This window comes from Ochotona curzoniae, unplaced genomic scaffold, assembly GCF_017591425.1.
Source record: "Ochotona curzoniae isolate NIBS_2020 unplaced genomic scaffold, NIBS_Ocur_1.0 contig_908, whole genome shotgun sequence".
NCBI lineage: Eukaryota > Metazoa > Chordata > Mammalia > Lagomorpha > Ochotonidae > Ochotona > Ochotona curzoniae.
The window spans coordinates 14333466-14348618 of NW_024466607.1; the positions used below are offsets into that span (position 1 = coordinate 14333466).

General features: G+C 48.0%; 1 protein-coding gene across 3 annotated transcripts in view; it reads left to right on the plus strand.

The window, feature by feature from the left end:
* PTPN23 (protein tyrosine phosphatase non-receptor type 23) overlaps positions 1 to 15153 on the plus strand; it is a 29239-nt gene that overhangs the window by 6550 nt on the left and 7536 nt on the right. For all 3 annotated transcript variants that reach the window (XM_040994372.1, XM_040994373.1, XM_040994374.1), the window contains exons 2-4: positions 7284 to 7358; positions 14483 to 14610; positions 14776 to 14852. In XM_040994372.1, coding sequence (XP_040850306.1) covers positions 7284 to 7358; positions 14483 to 14610; positions 14776 to 14852 — 280 coding nt within the window. The remainder of the gene's footprint in view (positions 1 to 7283; positions 7359 to 14482; positions 14611 to 14775; positions 14853 to 15153) is intronic.

Below are 15153 nucleotides of genomic sequence, written 5' to 3' on the forward strand. Positions count from 1 at the left end.
TCCTAATACGTGGTTAGGAACACAGGCTGTGGGGCCACAACGTCTGGGTTGTAATTACTGCTCCATCAGTTACTTGCACTGGCAAAGGCCCTTACCTCATTGCCTCAGTTTCTCATCTGTAAAGTGGTCATGATCAGGACAGTACCTGCATGTAGGTGGCTCAAGGATTGAGTTACTTTTGGGTGTCCTCCACAGTGCCTGGCTGTGAGTCCCTCTGTGTAGGGGAAATGAGATACAGATAGAAGGGGACCCTTGGGGTTCATTGGCTACAGGTGTGGGCAGCCCCTCCCTTCAGCATTGTGTGAACAACAGGACAGGTGTTGTTAGTATGTCACGTGAAGCCTTGTTACTGGGGCTCTCAGATGGCCTGATCAGTCCTTTGTCCTCTGTCCCAAGGGACCTCTAGCCTGTCCCTTTGGTCATTTCCTGTAACCTAGGGCTGGGTAGATAAAGTCAAACCTTTTACCAATGTGCTCCTTTTTAGATAAATTTTTACTTTATAGCTTAGCACATTTTTTTGTGTGTTCCTGGGGTTTCTTTTTTGGGGAGGAAGGGGGAAGATAAAGGGTGAGTGAAGAGGAGTTGAGTGGAACAGAGGGGGACTGTTTAATCAGCAGGTTTGTAGACGGGCTTCAGGGTGCCTGTGAACTCCTTAACATTACTGGGAACTTTTTATCTGTATTTGTAGAATCGGTTCTTTTTAAATTTTATTTTTAGTATTGTTTATATGGTTGAGGTATGGGGTGGGGAGAATCCAGGTATGGAGGAAGGTGGGTGAGACAAATGTTTCAGTTGTTCTTATTCTCATGCTGACGATGGGAGGTGGGATGCCCCTTGCTGTCTAACCGCATCAGCACCTGGGGGAGAGGGGGTAGTCATTTGATGCCGCTTAGAGACTCCAGTGTGAGGAAGAGTGTCCCAAAGGTGTCAGCTTGAGTGTTCTTGATTGTTCTGAGACACTGTTGGCTTTGTTGCTCCAGGGTTGAGAAAAATCTTTCCAAAGTCTATTCGCTGACCAAGTCCACCTCAGTGTGCGTCCGTAGACGCAGTCACTTGCTGCAAAGCTTGGCCAGGAGAATTGTCCATCCTATTCTGCTTTCCATCCTCTGACAAGACACTTGCCTGGCTGGCCTAGATGACCTGATTGTCATGTCCCCTGTGTGCATCTGGCCTTGCTGTCCCTGCACCGGCATCAGTACCTGAGTCCCAGTCCTGATACATATGCTCCAAGATTGGACCACCTATCTTGTAGTTTTCCCAGTGGCCGCAGTTTTAGTCCAGTGATCTAGTTGGGGAGACACCAAGAAACCTCTGCTGGGATAACTTCAGACTTGACTGTTGTGTGTGCCAGCCAGTGCAGGATCAGGTTTGGTCTGCCACTTGCACCAGCCAACACATACCACTGGATATAGCTGCCTGGTCAGTTGCACCCCATGCTGATCTCTCACATGAACCAATGGGTGCTGCAGCCCAGCCCAGCCCAGCCCAGCCCACTACGTGCCATCTTCACACACGCCATCAAGTGTCATGGCCTAGTTGAGGCAATTCCCAGTAACCCCACTAGCTCCACTCCCAGCCTGGGTTTTTGCATGTGCTGATCTGTACTGTAGCCTAGCCTGGTCCATCCCACATAGGATGATCTCGGTCTGTCTGTCTGTCTCTTTCTCCATCTCCCTCACTCCCTCTCCCCCTTTTTAAGATTTATTTGTTTTTATTGGAAAGGCAGATTTACAGAAGGAAGGAGATACAGAGAAAGATCCTCCATTCACTGGTTTACTTTCCAGAGGACCTCAGTGGCTGGAGCTGAGCTGATCTGAAGCCAGGAACTTCTTGCAGGTCTCCCATGTGGGTGCAGGATCCTGAGGCTTTGGCGCGTCCTCCACTGCTTTTCCCAGGGAGCTGGATGGGAAGTGGAGGAGCCCCAGGACATGAACTGGTGCTGAGGGATCCTAGCACTTAAAGGATTAGCTAATTGAGCCATTGTGCTGGACGCTAGGATGACTTCTTTTTTTTTTTTTTTTTAAGATTTATTTTTATTATTTTTTTATTGGAAAGGCGGATATACAGAGAGGAGAGACAGAAAGGAAGATCTTCCATCTGATGATTCACTCCCCAAGTGAGCGCAACGGGTCAATACTATGCCGATCCGAAGCCAGGAGCCTCTTCTGGGTCTCCCGCGCGGGCGCAGGGTCCCAAAGCTTTGGGCTGTCCTCTGCTGCTTTCCCAGGCCACAGGCAGGGAGCTGGAAGGGAAGCGGGGCTGCCGGGATTAGAACCGGCGCCCATATGGGATCCCGGGCGTGCAAGGCGAGGACCTTTAACCACTTGCGCCACCGCGCCGGGCCCAAGGATGACTTCTTTTTAAAAATCATCTTTTTAATTGCATTTAATGTTTTTGGGTTGATTTTTTTTCATGGCTTTTATCATACTCTTAAAGGATCTGCAAAAGTCTACAGGCAGCTGACGAAGGGGAAAAATGCTTTTCATTGACCAGTTAGCTGTTCAGAAATCCTCAAAGCATTAATATTTCCAAATTCTAAGCATCCTGAAAAGTTAAGAATACTGAAGTGGTTACTCGGATCCTCCCTACCTAGGTCTGATGGTTATGTTTTAGCGTGCTGATAGCTTCTGTGCCTGCCCCTGCCCCCAGCTTCTCTCTTGAGCCCATGAGTCTTTGGGAAGTAAATTTTAGACATTGTAACACTTCTACGAGACACATCTTATCCTGTAGTTCCTAAGGGTAAGGATATTTGGCTAGGTAATTGTATTATCAGGTATAAGAAAATCTACCACAATTCTCTACTACTATTATTTATGTTTAAATTCACTTATCCTCTAAGTGTATTTTAAGACTTTTAAAAATAAATTGAGTTCCAGGACTGGCAGTGGCTTGGGCACCACTTGGAATGCTGACATCCCATACTGCAGTGCCAGTGTGAGTCCTCAGTTTGTATTCAGTGCAGCTCCCTGCTAACGCACCACCCACGTGGGACACCAAGATGGAGTTACTGGCTCCTGGCTTTCAGCTTTGGCCTGGCCTTGCCCTGGCTGTTGAGACTGTTTTGGGGTCAATAAATCAGCACATGGAAGAGTTGTCTCTCTTTGTTTTATGTTTTGTTTTTGTTTTTAAATTTATTATTATTGAAAGGCAGAGCACAAGCGGTTTCATTCACTGGCTTGCTCCCCAAGTGGCTGTAGTGGCAGAGCTGAGCCAATGTGGAGCCAGAAGGCAGAAGCTTCTTCCATGTGGGTGCAGGAGCCCAGAGACTGAGGCCCTCCTCTGCTGCTTTCCCAGGCCACAGGTGGAGAGCTGGAAGGGAACTGGAGAGAGAGCCAGGACACAAAGCAGGCCGCTGTGGTGTGCCAGTGCTGCAGGCAGAGGCTTAGCCCGCTCAGCCATGGTATCAGTTCCTGACTCACTCTCCCTGTTTTTGTTGCTCTGCCTTTCAAATAAATAAATCACTTAAAAAAAAAAAAAAGAAGGAAACTCAGATTCAATCAGCTCTTATCACATTTAGCTATTTTGTCTGTTCAGTTTCAAATAAATGAATTTTTTTAAAAGGCTAAGTCACCTGAGAGATTAGAGATAGAGCTGTCTTCTGTTAGCTAATTCACGCTGCAAAAGCCTATAACAACCGCTGCCGGGCTGGGCTGTAGTCAGGAGCCACCAGCTCCTTCCTTGTCTCCCACAGGGATAACAAACAAGGACCCACACCCTGCAGCCATCACTTCCTGCCTCCCAGGATGCATTAGCAGGAAACAGCTGGACTTGAACCGACACTTCGATAGCTTGCATGTGCCATAATCAGCAGCTTAACCCACTGTACCACAATGTCTGCAGTCACTGAATTTAGAATAGTCTGCCCACCCTCTCCCTTTTTGAATGACATGGGGTTTTCATAATTAAACTGTGTTACTTCTCAGATAAAATGCCACGTTTTGAATTTATTCTGAGTTTCTTCTTTTAGTGTTGTCTGCATTTTCTGGAAAGGTACCATGTGCTGAGTATATACACCTAATAAGGCCTCTCGTTCCTTTTGTTAAGATTCATTTTTGTCGGAAAGGCAGATTTACAGAGAGAAGTCTTTCATCCACTGGTTCATTCCCCAAGTGGCCGCAACGGCCAGAGCTGAGCCCAGAAGCCAGGAGCTTCTTCTGGATCTCCCACACACATACAGAGTGCTAAGGCATTTGGCCATCCTCTGCTGCTTTCCCAGTCACAGCAGAGAGTTGGATGGGAAGTGGAGCAATTGGGGCACAAAGCAGCACCCTATATCAGATCCCAGTGCGTGCAAGGCGAGGATTTAGCTGTTAGGCTGCCATCCCGGAGCCTCCTCTCTTGTTGCTTGATGCTTATTGCAGTTGAGGGGTCATGCATAAGAGTGCCGTGGGCATATTGTGACGGAGGCATGTTCAGTGCTTGGGGAGAGCTGAAGCTAAGGTGCAGGGAAGTGGCATTTCAGCTGAGTTAGAGAAGTAGGGACCACCAGGTGACAGGTCTAGTTTCCTGAGGGTAGTAATTCCAAGTAAATCCTCTTGGCGGGGTGCTCCTGGGAGGAACCAGAGGATGGCCCTTATACACTATTGGGAGCAGGCTGTGGCGAGGTTAGATTTGGTCCGAAGAAACAAGCACATTGAGGCCTGAGGAGGACGTGTGGTACCGTGGAGGGCAGAGCAGATTGGACAGTTCTGGCCAGCTTTGACAGCATCTGGGCACGTGAAGAGTAACACGGACTACGTCAGCCGATGGACCTTGGAAGGATTTCCTCAACCTTCGAGTGATGAAATCACAACATCTCAGAACTATCAGAACACCTCAACAGTGCCGTCCGAACATGGTCCACACCAGGGACCCTGGGATGACTTTGGGTGACCATCTCCAGATACTGATGGCGGTGGTGTTGCTGGGGGCAGCGCTGTTCCTTTCTCTTCCGCTTTCCCCAGATACAGGAAAAAAAAAGAAAGAATGGCAGATTTGTTCCTAAGGCTCTGGGAAGCTTCTCTGGCATGTTGTTTTAGAGCTCTTGCCGTGGAGCTTGCGTTCCTTCTTTTTTTCTTTGTTTCCTTCTGCCTCACTTCTCATGCTCTCACTCTGCCGAGATATGCATGTTTTTTCAGTTTTTTAGACGTTTTATTTTCATTTTTATTGGAAAGAGAGGAGGAGAGACAGAGAAGTTGATCTTCCATCTACTGATTCACTCCCCCAGGGGCCCCACGGCTAGAGCTGTACTGATCTGAGCTAGGAACCCAGAGCCTTTTCTGGGTCTCCCACACGGTTGTAGAGTCCCAAGGCTTTGGGCCATCCTCAACTGCTTTCCCAGGCCACAAGCAGGGAGCTGGATGGGAAGTGGAGCTGCAGGGATTAGAACTGGAGCCCATATGAGATCCAGGCATGTGCAAGGCAAGGACTTGAGCCACTGGGCTACCGCGTTGCGCCCAAGATATGTGTGGTTTGCTTTACTGTCTCCCAGAAGATGTCATGTTTCAGAGGACTAGAAGCTGGAAGCAGCATCACAATTGTTTCAGGAAGACAATTCTGGCTGCTGGTGTAGGGGCAGGTGGTCCAGTGCAGAGAAAGCTTGTGGCCCAGGACTTTGAGGAGGAAACACCAGCAGAAGAGGGTGGTCAGAGTCTGAGTGGGAGAGCCCAGCCGCGCCCTCCCTTCTGTCCCTTCTCTCCCTGTCCATCAAAGCAGATGGAAGGTGTCATGGAACCTTCCAGATTCCCACATGGCTGATTCCTTAGCTAAGTGTCACTGGACCTGTGAAAGCATGTCAGCTGAGCTGGGTGGGCCCCTGACAGTGTGGGAGTGAGTGGGGCCTCTGGACAGAGCAGCCTTGAGCAGCTTTCCTCCTCTCTGCCTCGCAAACCTTGCCTGGGTCCTTCGAAAGCTCTTGGAGTTGATCATCAGAGCCCTTACTGTTGTGGGCTGAGCGGGTCTGGCTTCCCATGTTGCTTACCAAAGTACAAGCTGCAGGTATTGCAGAGAGAGCGAGCTTCTGTTTCCTTAGTCTGTCCAGAAGAACAGAAGATCCCTGGAGGTCCAGGCCTGCAGGCTGGGTGGATTCTCCTTGGTCAAGACAGGCAGCTGTTGTGGTAGGAAGTGCTGTCGGGGCAGGCATGCCAGCCATACCATGATGTGTGCAGGGGCCGCCTCCCACGCAGGATCCTTCCTGTCACGTATCCCAGGCCTTTCCCCACTGCTGATAGGGCGCTGCAGATCCTGTCTGTGGTGCCCATCCTCAACCAGGAGGATGGCTTGCGGAGAATGGCTTTAAACTAGTGTCTGATGCCTCTTCCCTGCATCTGCTGTCAGCTTAGGGTTTGCTTGTGACTCTAGACAGAGGGTCCTTAGGGACCGTTTTGGCATCCTCATTTTTTTTTTTTTAAGATTTATTTATTTATTGGAAAGTCAGATATACAGAGAGGAGGAGAGACAGAAAGGAGGATCTGTCCGATGATTCACTCCCTAAGTGAGCGCAACGGCCGATGCTATGCCAATCTGAAGCCAGGAGCCAGGAACTTCTTCTGGGTCTCCCACGTGGGTGCAGGGTCCCAAGGCTGTGGGCCGTCCTCAACTGCTTTCCCAGGCCACAAGAGGGAGCTTGGTGGAAAGCAGAGCTGCCGGGATTAGAACTGGCGTTCATATGGGATCCCGGCGCGTTGAAGGTGAGGACTTTAGCCACTAGGCCACACCGCCGGGCCCAGCATCCTCATTATTGTTAGGATCCCATTTAAAACTGGCAGAATCCTGGACTTTCTGGAGAAGATGCAGGTGTTCACCCAGGCTTGCCCAGTCCTTTTTTTTTTTTAAGATTTATTTTATTTGAAGGGCTGAATTAGAGTGGGAGAGTGAGAAGTTGTTCATCTGCTGGTTCACTCCACAAATGGCCACAATGATGGCTGGCCAGGCTGAAGCCAGGAGCATCTTCCAGGTCACGTATGCATAAATAGGGACACATAGATGAGGATTCATGTTTGGATCACCTGCTGCTGTTTTCTTAGGAGTGTTTAATTAGGGAGCTGGGCCAGAAGTGGTGTGTCCCCTGTGGGCTGCCAGAGTGCTAGCCCCTCTGCAGCCTTCCTTTCTGATTTTGATAGTGGAAAGCTGATCCTGTGGTCAGCATCTTGGTGCTGCCCATTATTGGGATTGAGTTCCTTGGCAGCCAAGGAAATGAGTGTGTGGTTGTAGGTGTGGACTTGACCCTGAGGCCTGGCTTGTGATTGCTCGGGACTTGGGAGGAATGGGGCTGGTCTTTAATCTCTCTCTCTCTCTCTCTCTAGTTTGTTCTGAAGAACTATGGAGAGAATCCAGAAGCCTACAATGAGGAACTGAAGAAGCTGGAGTTGCTCAGACAGGTAGGAAATAGTGTCTGTATGTCGGCATGCATGGGCTTGGTTTGAGGTTCAAAACCAAAACCTAGAATTGTGGTTTGATCTAAACTTAGCATTTTTTTTCTCTTTGCAAAGGCAACATAAGTTAGTATATAGAAAAAAAGTTAAAATACTGAAAATTTAAATCTTTAGAATTTTTTTCAAAAAATTAAAAAAATTATTTCTTTGAAAAGCAGAGTTACAGGACCTAGTGTGATGGCTCAATTGGCTAATCCTCCCCTTGCCCTCATGGGCACCAGTTCATGTTCCAGCTGCTCCACTCCCCATCCAGTTCCCTGCTTGTGGCCTGGGAAAGCAGACAAGGATGGCCCAAAGCCCTGGGACCCTGCACCTGCATGGGAGACCCGGAAGAAGCTCCTGATTGCTGGCTGCAGAGTGGTTCAGCTCTGGTCATTGCGGCCACTTGAGGAGTGGATGACCAGATGAAAGATCTCTGTCTCTGCTTCTCTGTAAATCTGCCTTTCCAATGAAAATAAATAAATCTTTATTTTATTTATTTTTTTAATCTTAAAAAGAAAGGCACAGTTACAGCGAGACAGACAGGGGGACAGAGATGTTCCATGCATTGATTCACTCCCCAGGTGACTGCAACAGCTGGGGCTGGGCCCAGCTGGAGTCTGTCATGTGGTACTTGGGGTGTCTTTTGCTGTCAGGAGCATTAGCAGGTAGCTGGATCAGAAGTGGAACAGCGGATGCCAGAGTCACAGGCAAACTTAACCCACTGTACCACAACGTCAGCTCCCTTATCACAAATGTACTGTTGGCACTTCTTGTCCACAAATGCCACATGTTCAGCCAACCTTGGGCCAACTATATGATTAAGCCTGTGGAAATTGCATCTTTGCACAGAATTGTACAAACCCCTTCCCCTGCTTATTCTCAGTAGAATATAGTATACTTGCATTGTGTATAGTGTAATTGTGTTAGGTATTTAAGGCAGGAGGACAGGCATAGGTTATATGCAAATCCTGCATCATTTTTTATGTAAGGAACTTTCATTGTATTGGAACTTGTTATCGATTGGGGTTGTAGAGTCAGTCCCTCATGGCTAGTCAAGAGCTGACCAAACAGGCAGGTACATAAAACCACTGTGGGGCCCTGTAGCACCTATACTAGTGGCAGCCTACTTTACTTAATTTAGTAATGTCCTTGTATGTCTGTGTGTATCTTTCTGTGCATGAACATGTAACAGCGATATTGTTAATGATCTGTCACCACTGCATGGCACTGTGACTGGGGAACACAGGGCTGTTTGTTTCCCACTGTTGTATGCCGTCATACCCACGTCTGTGCGTGTGTGGGAATTGCAGAGTTGGGGCTGAAAGGGGCTGTGGTTCCAGCTTACATCCCCGGAGAGTGTACACCGCTCCTGCTATTCCTTCTCAGCCGCGATGGACACATGAAAAGGATGCTTACTTTCATTTTTCAGTTATTTGGTTGTTAGTAAAGTTGCATGTTCACTAATTGGCTTGTTGCATCTCTTTTAGTAATTGTCCATTTTTTGTTGGGATATTGTAACTTCTATTGATTTATAAGACTCAATCATGATCTTACATGATGTAACTATTTTCTCAGTTTTGTTTATTGAGTTTTTAATGCGAACTTTTCACATTTTAACTGGTTTTTTGTTTGTTTTGTTTGTTTAACTGTTTATAAGTCATGCCTGGCTCTTTGATATGCACAGGCAACTATGATCTGAAAATATAAACTGGAAAATTCCAGAAATGAACAATTCCAAAGCTTTAAGCTGCATGCAGTTCTGAGTGGCATGATACAATCTTACGTCATGCTGTTTGGGGTGTGATTTTTGTCTGGCTTGTCCACATGGTACATGCAGCAGCCTTGCTGTTTGTCACTTAGCAGTCATCTTGGCTATCAAGTTGGCAGTGGCAGTGTTGGTATCGTGGAGCTTGTGTTCAAATCCTCTTTGTTTAACTTAATGGTAGCTCCGAAGTACAAGGGCAATGATAGTGGCAATTGATATGCCAAAGTGAAATGTTTGCTCTGCATGAAAAAGAGAAAACACAGAATTATTTGAAGACAGTGTTCATACAACTTTTATTACAGTGCATTGTTAGTTTTCTATTATTCATTTTTATAGGGTCTAGTTGATAAATTTAACTTTGTCATAAGTATGATGTGTAAGGAAAACCATGTAAGGTATATAAGGTTCAGTGCAAACAGTGCTAACTGCTTGTTAGTGTCTGTATAGAGAAAAGCGCTCGAGGGATGTGTGTTCATTCTTTTGTACTTTTTGATGGTATTTCAGTGTATTCTCTTGGTTTTCTGAGTACACAGTCCTGTCATATAGATAGGATAGCTTTTCCGTCTTCTTCCCAGTAGCTCTCTTGCTGTAGGCGCTTTCAGACCAGTGTCAGTGACCATGAGAATGCCCATCTGTCTTGCTTCTGGGCTCCAGGGTGCAGCCTTGAGCACAGGCTGGCTGCTGCACTCTCTGAGCTGCTGTCTGCATTTGGGGGGGTGGCGGATGTCACCATAGCCCTCCGAGCAGTCGGTCCTCCCCTCCCAGGGAGCAGGGCTGGGTCTGCATACTCACTCTGCATGCCTATTAATTAATGAGAACTTGTTTGTTTATTAAGATTGATTTATTTTAATTGGCAACACAGATTTACAGAGAGAAGGAGAGATAGAGAGAAAGGTCTTCCAGTAGCTGATTCATTCCCCAAATGAACACAACGGCCAGAGCTGAGCCGATCTGTAGCCAGGAGCTGGGAGCTTCTTCTGGGTCTCCTATGGGGGTGAAGGGTCCCAAGGTTTTCCACATCTTTTCTACGCCGTAAGATGGGCACTGAATGGGAGGTGGAGCAGCTGGGACGCGAACCAGTGCCCATATGAGATCCTGTTCTGTGCAAGGCGAGGATTTTAGCCACTAGGCTATCGTGCTGGGCCCAACAAAGTTTTTCTTTATAAGTGCCAATATATGTGCGTTTACCGAGCATTGAGTTACCGTTTAGCATCTTTTCATTTAATCCTGCAAGCTTCTTTGGAATATTATTTAGGGTCTACTGGTTCATAATTCCCCAGCTTTAAAAAGTATTCATGCTTAAAAGAAAGAGAATATCTGTTGTTCTCAGATTCCTCCTAACAGCCAGGCTGGGTTAGGCTGGAGCTTGGAGCTCAAGCCAGGTCCCCCCTGCGGGGGCAGGGACCTTACTGCCTGGCCAGCTGCTGCCTCCTGGGGTGCAGTTAGCAGGAAGCTGGCATTGGGGTTGGCGTGGAATCCCAAACCTAAGGCATGCCAGCACCGTATTAACACTGTCTTACTGCTAGGCTAAACACATCCTCTGCTGCTTCTTACTTGAATGTTTTCCTTGAATCCTCTTCATTTAAAAATTTATCTTTATTCAATTTTTGTTTATTTTATTGTTTGCTTATTATTTTTCCCATAATATACTTTTGTAGGTGAATTCATCCCTCCCACTCCCCTTCCCCATTTTTTCCTCCTGCCATTTTTTCCTTGTATTATCACGTTATAGTCCCTTGGTGCAAGCAAGTTACAGGTTTAACTGTCATTTAACTGTATCATGACATGATAAGTGCAAAGGTAAAAAACTTAATATCACATTTAGAGGTCTATTTAGGAATTTAGTTTCATTGAGAGTGCTACTTTAATTTGGAAGTAGCCATACGTACCTTTCCTTCCCGGTATGCTGGTCTGCTTTGTACACTGTATGTGCGTGCAGTGTACTTTACATTATTAGTAGAAAATACATTTGTTCTTTTGGGACTAGCTTAGTATAATGGTTTCCAGCTGGGACCATTTTGTTGCAGAATTAAAAACATTCTGCTTTGTGTCTGAAGAGTATTCTAGAATCGTCTTCATAAACAGAATTTTAGGAAAGAGTTTCACAAAAGTTGAAACCTAGTGGTCTAAAGGTCACTGCCTGGGTTTGCAAGGATTTTGCACGCCCCATAGTGCACTGCACGCGGCCTGGGCGGAGGCGGCAGTGGAGGGTACTGGGCTGCTCGGCTGCTGAGAGCCAGTCCTCAGAGGGCTGAGCCCTGCGAGCCTGCAGCGTTCCAGCGTGGACCTGGCTGAGGAGGCGCTCCTAGGGTACATCAGTGTTCTCCAAACTTCTGAAACACCAGAGCAAGTTTTTACATAAGATATTGGTAATTCAATAAAAAATTAGCAGACAAAATTTCCTAGGCTCAGCTGAGTAATTGAACTGTTGTAATAGTTTTAGCACTAACACTCACTGGTCTGGTTTCTAGCTTCTGAGACGGTGTCAGAACGCAGATGTAACACAGTTGAGGTCCCCTTTCACCTTAAGCCAGTGATGAGCGCTGGGGTGAAGGAAGGAGGTGCCGTTGGGCAGTTTAGGTCAGCCTCCTCTGATTCTGGCCCTTTGGTTCCTTACCTGTTTCTTTTTTTTTTTTTTTTTTTTAAGATTTATTTTATTTTTATTGGAAAGGCGGATATACAGAAAGGAGAGACAGAGAGGAAGATCTTCCCTCAGATGATTCACTCCCCAAGTGAGCGCAACGGCCAATCTGAAGCCAGGTGCAGGGTCCCAAAGCTTTGGGCCGTCCTCGACTGCTTTCCTGGGCCACAGGCAGGGAGCTGGAAGGGAAGTGGAGCTGCCGGGATTAGAACCGGCGCCCATATGGGATCCTGGGTGTGCAAGGCAAGGACCTTAACCACTGTGCCATCGCGCTGGGCCCGGCTCCTTACCTGTTTCTAAGAATGTCATGTTGTCCTAATTGTAAAGGAACAGGTTTTTTTTTTTTTTTTTTTTAAGATTTGTTTTATTTGAAAAAAAAAAAGGGAGAGACAAGAGAAGTCCTCCATCCACTGATTCCCCTGATGGCCACAACAGCCAGAACTGAGCCCGTCCAAAGCTGGGAGCTGGGAGCTCTGTCAGGGTCTCACACATGGGTGCAGCAGCCTAAGGCCTTAGACCATCGTCTGCTGCTTTCCCGTCGATAAGCACGGAGCTGATTTGAAGTGGAGCAGCCAGAACTTAAGCTGATGCTACAGACAGAGAATTAGGATACTACACCACTACACCAGTCCCAAATATATTTTTGGCTCTGTGATAACAGGGAATGAAACTGACCAATGCAGGGGCAGTGTAGGTGGCAAGGTCAGGGCTTATTTGGGCCTCTCCTCCACCGCCGTGCCCAGCCAGGCAGCCAGTCCATTAGTCTGACAAGCCTGAGGGGAGACAGTCTGTGCCCATGAATGGTGCTCAATGGACTCGGCGATTCTGCTTCAGTGAATGCAGTCCCTGGGTTTGCCCTTCCTGAAAGAGCTGGTACTTGGAGTGCATGGTGCGGGATGATTCGTGTAGGCAGGGCAGCTGACTGTGATCAGCCCATGGCAGTTGGCATCGTGGTGAGCAAGGCAAGGGCGTGCGCCGTGCTCCCAGCACAACTCTGCATGGTGCACCTGCTGCCTGTGGTGCCCGTTTCCCATCAGAGCAAGGGTTCCATTGATTTGAGCTTTGTTTATTATAACAGTTGAAAATGTTCAACATAAAACATATGTAACATGAAAATTGAACTGTAAGATACATATATGTATCCAACTTAATATTTTGGTTTATAATTCTGTGAACTGTCTGACTTTGATCTGTACCTGTTGGGACCTCTGTGTCTAAATGGTGTCACACAAATGAGATCATATCATTCGTGTTCACACTGTTTGTGTCCAACAGCACCTTGTGAGCGTTTCACCATATCTGTAGGGACCCTTGTCTTTAGCTTTCATGGCTACAGAGTCACCTTTTTGGCTCAGCCTGACACAGGTTATTTAAACAATCCTTACTGGAAATGTTGGTGGCATCCAGTCTTGCACCTGGCAGTAATGCTGTAGCTAAGTATCCTTGTGTGTGTGTGTTTTCCTGTACTCTGTTCTCTTTTTTAAAGATTTCATTTCAAAGGCATACTCAGAGGCAGTGATCTTCCTTCTATGGACTCACTCTACAAATGCCTGTGACAACCAGGGTTAGGCTAGACTGAAGCCAGAGCTGCTTCTGGGTCCATCATGTGGGTGCAGGGTTTGGGCCATCGTCCACTGCTTTCTGAGGCACATTAGCAGGGTCAGGAGTGGAGCAGTACCCGTGGGATGCCGGTGTCACAGGCAGCCTCTGGATGGCTATTCTGAGACACTAGCCCCTGTAGTCTCTTAGTAAGAAATTTTTTTTTTAAGATTTATTTATTTTTATTACAAAGTCAGATATACAGAGAGGAGGAGAGACAGTGAGGAATATCCTCCGTCCGATGATTTCACTCCCCAAGTGAGCTGCAATGGCCGATGCTATGCCGATCCGATGCTGGGAACCAGGAACCTCCTCCAGGTCTCCCACATGGGTGCAGGGTCTCAAAGCCTTGGGCCGCCCTCGACTGCTTTCCCAGGCCACAAGAGGGAGCTGGATGGGAAGTGGAGCTGCCGGGACTAGAATCAGCGCCCATAAGGGATCCCGGCACGTTCAAGGCGAGGACTTTAGCCGCTATGCCACGCCGCTGGGCCCTCTTAATATGAATTTTGAGATGCAGAGCTGTGGGCCAGAATTAAGTCAGTGCCATTTTTAAAAAAGATTTATTTTTTATTGGAATGGCAGATTTATAGAGAAAAGCTCTTCCATCCATTAATTCACTGGTGGCTGGTTGGTGGCTAAAACAGCGAGAGCTGAGCCCATCCAAAGCCAGGACCTTTTTCCTGGTCTCTCTTGCAGATGTAGAGTTCCAAAGATTTGTGCCCTCCTCCACTGCTTTCCCACGGAGCTGGATGGGACACAGAGCAGCTGGGACATGAACTGGTGCCCATATGGAATCCTGACACTTGCAAGGGAAGATTAACCAATTGAGCCATCGTGCTGGGCACTACATTGCCATTTTTAAAACACGTTGTAAACTGCCTTCTAGAAATGTGGGAGTGATTCAGTCCATCAGTCCCAACTTAGGGAAGGGGGATGTTGCATGGCTTTAGGTGTAGCCAGGAACTTTTTCGGATCCTTTGGGGTGTGTGGTGTCCGCTGTTATACCTGTTGTCTTGCATTTGTGGGTGTGTCTGCCTTCAAGGTCTTCTACCCCAAATGATGGCAAGTCTGTCTTTCCCCCAGAATGCTGTCCGTGTCCCACGGGACTTTGAGGGTTGCAGTGTACTGCGCAAGTACCTGGGTCAACTCCACTATCTGCACAGTCGGGTTCCCATGGGCTCAGGCCAGGAGGCCTCTGTCCCGGTCACCTGGTGAGTCAGCAGGCAGGGCTGGGGGGTGAGGAGCCCTGAGGACCCCTAGGAGGTTGGCGGGGGGGGTTCCCCCAGCTCCCCCTCCCCACCAGCCTGTTCCCTTGCCTGGCCTCAGGGCCCTGGGCAGATCCCTCTCCCCTAGATAACGGGCATGCATGTCCGCAGGACCGAGATCTTCTCCGGCAAGTCTGTGGCCCATGAGGACATCAAGTATGAGCAGGCCTGCATTCTCTATAACCTTGGTGAGTGGCCTGACCCCTTCCTCGGCTCTTCCCATGACCATACGGCAGCAGGCTAACCCAGGGACGACACCTGCATTGCCACAGCCCTATTGCGCCTCTGCTGTGTGCTGGGCCCACTGCTGTGTGCTGGGGCAGGGCTGAGATTGCCTTTCTTCTTGGACCGGACATTGGCCCTTTTCCTGCCTTGTGGTGTTGAGCTGCTTCACGCAGGAGAACAAAGCTGGCCTGCTAGTCAGCCTCGCAGAGCCACAGGGAGCCCCGAGTCCTGTGGATACGGCCCTGAAGCTTCAACATGGGGCCC